We start from the raw sequence: 5,000 nt of genomic DNA, 5'->3' as shown, positions 1-5,000 counted from the left end.
GAGATCCGGGAGTTCATTGAAGCGAACTGCCTATGGCAAGTTGCATTGTAAGTTAGCTCTGGGGTAGCAAAGATCAAAGTGTGCCGTCTTCACCTACCGAAGATCACAGTAGCCACACTAGACGGCAGTGGACAAAACTGTGTAGCGTCTAACGTCTGCATTTCCAATGTCATCATCCCCGCGAGAGTTTAACAGGTGCGATAATTCAAAATCCCCATGTTACTTTCCCATAGAAAAAAATCTCAAAATACCGGATCTCCTTATTTGGGCAAAGATGGTAGCTATTTTGTAGCCGAACTTCAGAGGTCTATTGATCATAGGGGTGAAGGTGACCAGCTGATCAGCTCTGGTACTTTGTTAAATGCTGCAATGGGAATTGGTTACTGTTCTTTCTTTAACGGTGACATTGCTTCACAATACCTCAGTGCATTCATATTTCAATTAAACGTTCTCTCTCCATCCATGTGTGTGTGTGTGTGTGTGTGTGCGTGTGTGTTACTCTGCCAGTGTGTGTATGTGTGTGTGTGTGTGTGTGTGTGTGCGCATCACTCTGTCAGTGTGTGTGTGTGCTGTGCATGCATGCGTGCACATCACTGCCAGTGTGTGTGTGCGTGTGTGTGCGTGCATGCACATGCATCACTCTGCCTGTGTGTGTGTGTGTGTGTGTGTGTGTGTGTGTGTGTGTTTATGTGTAATCAATGAGTCCATCATACTCTGCTTGCCAGTCTGGTGCTTCACAGGAGTGGGACGAGCAATGCGTAACACAGGGGCATATACCGTTGCAATATTAATTTTTTTTGCCATCTGTACAAATAAAAATGTTTTGCACTGTCAGTGTGTCTGTGTGTGTCTGTGTGTGTGTGTGTGTGTGTGTGTGTGTGTGTGTGTGTGTGTTCCAGTCCTCACCAGAGTGTCTGGTTGCCAGTGCGTGTGCATGCCATGTGTGTGTGTGTGTGTCTGTGTGTGCATGGCGTGTGTGTGTGTGTGTGTGTGTGTGTGTGTGTGTGTGTGTGTGTGTGTGTGTGTGTGTGTGTGTGTGTGTGTGTGTGCAGCATTTACTGAATAGAGAGCTGTGCAGACTCGTGTGTGTGTGTTTGTGCTGCCATGTGTGGGGCATTTTAAGAGGGGAGGGTAAAAGATATGGTAAGAAAGGGCTGTGTGTGTGTGTGTGTGTGTGTGTGTGAGTGGGTGTGTGTGTGTGTGTGTGTGTGTGTGGGTGTGTGGGTGAATGTGGTGGCATGAGTGTGGTGGCATGTGTGTGTTTGTGTGTGTGTGTGTGTGTACAGTGGTCCGTGTGTATGTGCCGTAGAATTTGTGCATGTGTGTTTGTGTGTGTGTGTGTGTGTGTCAGAGGGAGGAGTGTGGTTAAGCCTAACAGCACATTAAGAAAACAAGCTGAATGCTTGCAAGTGATGTGGGCAAATGACTGGCAGCCAAGTCTAGCTTTCACCAGATATGTGGTCTCTCTCTCTCGCTCTGTGTGTGTGTGTGTGTGTGTGTGTGTGCGTGCGTCCGCAAGCTTTTATGTGGATACAAATGTTGAGTGAATTTGTGAGCACATATGTGTAGACGTCTAGGTTAATAGGTACAATGTGTGAGTCCTTATTCCTCTTTACACAGCATACTGGATGTGCATACTGGATGCATAAACAGTATTTAAGTACATTATTTACGTGCATTTGCCTGTGACTGAATGTGTGTGTATATTGGTGTGTGTGTGTGTGTGTGTGTGTGTGTGTGTGTGTGTGTGTGTGTGTGTGTGTGCTTACTGCTGCCTTCCGTATGACTCCAGGTTCCAGGTTGAATGCTAACAGGATGAGAATGGAGGCTCTGCAGGTGTTCTCAGTAGGCTGTTCATAACCTGTGTGTGTGTGTGTGTGTGTGTGTGTGTGTGTGTGTGACAGTGTGTGTGTGTGTGTGTGAGTGTATGTGTGAGAGTGTGTGTGCGTGCGTGTGTGTGTGTGTGTGTGTGTGTAAGTCTCTGTAGGTGCTCTCAGTAGGACGCTATCTCCTGACCTGCCCTATGCTTTCATGTGTGAACCTATAGCTAAGCACATCAGCCTCCCTGGCCCAGAGCGCAGAGAAGTGGTAAACCCCTGCTGAACAACACACACACACACACACACACACACACACACACACACACACACACACACACACACACACACACACACACACACACACACACACACACACACACACACACACACACACACACAAACAGAGAGAGAGAGTGTGAGAGAGAGAGAGTTCTGAGCAACTCACCTCAGTGATTCTGGTGCAGAATGTCGTTTCTGCTTGCAGTCTTTGCGTACTCTGTGTCCTCTGTAGGCTGCAAGCACACAAGCTTACTGTTATTAGCATACTGTACTTATCAACACACATACTGTACTCTACTAGCTATATAGTCTACACTTAGCAGGCCAGTAGTATCTGATATGAGCATAGTATAAACACACAGTAGTTACTTTACCAAGGAGCCTCTGCACTCTACATAATATTCTCCCCTAATATGATGTTCTATGATGATATGATACCGATATATGATAAAACATTACAGCATACGTTCATACAAGGGACATTCGCTTCTATGCATTTCCTATACTGTACAGTATGTGCTTTAGCCTTTAGCTTAACTGAGGCATTGATAACACACTGAGAGAGAGAGAGAGAGAGAGAGAGAGAGAGAGAGAGAGAAAGGGAGGGAGAGAAAGAGGAGGGGAAACGACAGAGGAAGCAGAACAAATAAAGCAGTGATTAAAGGCGTGAAAGAAACGAGAGGGAAAATTGAAAGGGAAAGGGGGAAGAAAAAAAAAAACTGATCAGCAGCCCATCACAAAAAAATGCTGTGGCGATCCAGTGTTCCCTTACGGAGTAACCAGGGATCTAGATCACAATCAGGTGTGCCCAAGCTAGAGGTATATCACAAAATTCTTGCTACTGTGTTTCATGTAAATGTGTTGATGTGTTGTGTCTTTGTCTGGAACTATTTGTTTGGCTGCCATTTTGACCAGGACTCCCTGGCAGAAGAGACGCTCAGTCTCAATGGGACAATCCTGGCTAGATAAAGGTTAAATAATAAAAAAACATAATGCAAGGATAAACCACAGCGATAAAAGTGTTCACATCGACCAACAATTAAAAGTAGTCTCTGCTCTTGTGATGGCTAAAATGTGATGGGTCTTGATTGACTGTTCGCTTTTTATCGTTCTCAAAATCGCTCTGAAAGTGATCCCCAACTATATCGTTCTTCATGTCATTATCGTTACAGTTTATGTGTGAACGTCTTTATTCATATCAACAAGACCGATTTGTTTATAGTTATCGTTCTTGGTGTGAGCGGCCCTTAACATGGGGGATCTGGGACAGCAGGACCACTCTTGCTCGTCTACTCCAGCGCTGAGGGGCAGAAGGGCCGAGGTATGTTTAAAGACAAAAGACGAACGACCAATAACAAGCCTCATTTCCATGTTGTCGACCGGACAAAGGCAGGAATGCCGCTTGCATTGAGCGCAGCGACCGTTAAGCTGCTTCTTGTGTTTTCCAAAAGAAACACTTGTGCACTTGCACTCTAGCGGAGTAGAGGGCTGGGGGTTCCTGACAATGCCATCTGAGGGCCTCGTGTGTGTGTGTGTGTGTATGTGTGTGTGTGTGTGTGTGTGTGTGTGTGTGTGTGTGTGTGTGGGTTTGGGGTTCCTGACAATGCCATCTGAGGGCCTCGTGTGTGTGTGTGTGTGTGTGTGTGTGTGTGTGTGTGTGGTTTGGGGGCTCCTGACAATGCCATCTGAGGGCCTCGCCTGCGATTCAAAGTGCCGTGACCAACTAGGAGCCGCTCAGCACTTCACTCAGACGTGGAGCACGCGGACATGTGAAGATCTGCTGGTCTTTTGTGCCCCTCAACAGAGTGACACACACACACAGACACACACACACACACACATGCCTCTCTCTCACACACATGCACGCACGCACTCACACGTACACACACTCACACTAACACACTCACAGACACACACACCTCTCACAATCTCTCTCTTACACACGCACGCACATACACACACACACACACACAAACACACGCACACACACACACACACACACACACACACACACACACACACACACACACACGCCCACTCTCCCACACAGAACAGCAGCAGCAGCAGCAGCAGTAGGGTTAGGAGGTGGAATAACAAGGCAGGCGTGCTGGAGTGCTGAGCTTAGGGGTTCAAAGGGCTCAACCCCACTTACAATAGGATGCATCTCTCCACACACACACACACACACACACACACACACACAGACACACACACAGTAGCTTGAGTGGTAGCACCAAAGTCTGTGCCAGTAGGCAGCCTCTCTACCCTGTTTACCCCCCTGCACGCTAAACACCTCTCACTAAACACCCCACACTCACCCACGCCACACAGCCCACCGGGCACGGAGCCAGCCATGCCCAGCTTAACCCACCTCCCCAACACACAAACACACAAAGAAAAGCCCCTCTCTGTGCCCTGTAGCCCCCCTGTATCAGCAGACCCCCGGCCCACCACTCCACCCCCCCCCCCCTACACCCGTGCCAGGAGAGAGGCCCACAGAGGAGGCATGCCGAACAATGCCAGCGCCCCTCCCCCCTCCCTCCCTCTCCATCCCTCTCTCCCTCCCCCTCCCTCCCTCTCTCCCTCCCTCCCTCCCTCTCCATCCCTCTCTCCGATGCCAGTCCCCTTTTGGCAGGAGCCCCCTGTCCTCCAGTGAGGTGTGGGGTGGGGGGGTGGAGGGGGAGGAAGGAAGGATATGGGAGGGAAAGGGAGGGAAGGAGGGGAGGAGAGGAGGAGGAGGAGGAGAGGAGAGGGGGTTGAGCCCGGCGAAGGTTAATGTGCCCACTTTGATCTCCGTCAAGGCACAGGGAGTAAGAATGAATTTACATTTCAGATGAAAAGGTTGACAGCATAAAGAGGCATCTTGTTTCTGGTATGTGAGTGTGAGTGCGAGTGTGAGGG

The 5,000-nt window shown here is 48.8% G+C and overlaps 1 protein-coding gene across 1 annotated transcript in view; it reads right to left on the bottom strand.

The window, feature by feature from the left end:
* The window catches only part of myo3b (myosin IIIB), a 96,572-nt gene that overhangs the window by 29,366 nt on the left and 62,206 nt on the right, over positions 1-5,000 (bottom strand). The window contains exon 22 of the mRNA XM_062535105.1: positions 2,266-2,332. Coding sequence (XP_062391089.1) covers positions 2,266-2,332 — 67 coding nt within the window. The remainder of the gene's footprint in view (positions 1-2,265; positions 2,333-5,000) is intronic.

Source organism: Sardina pilchardus, chromosome 4 (genome assembly GCF_963854185.1).
Source record: "Sardina pilchardus chromosome 4, fSarPil1.1, whole genome shotgun sequence".
Lineage (NCBI taxonomy): Eukaryota > Metazoa > Chordata > Actinopteri > Clupeiformes > Clupeidae > Sardina > Sardina pilchardus.
The sequence above is the reverse complement of the archived record's forward strand: the minus strand, read 5'-3'. Positions and strand labels throughout refer to the sequence as shown.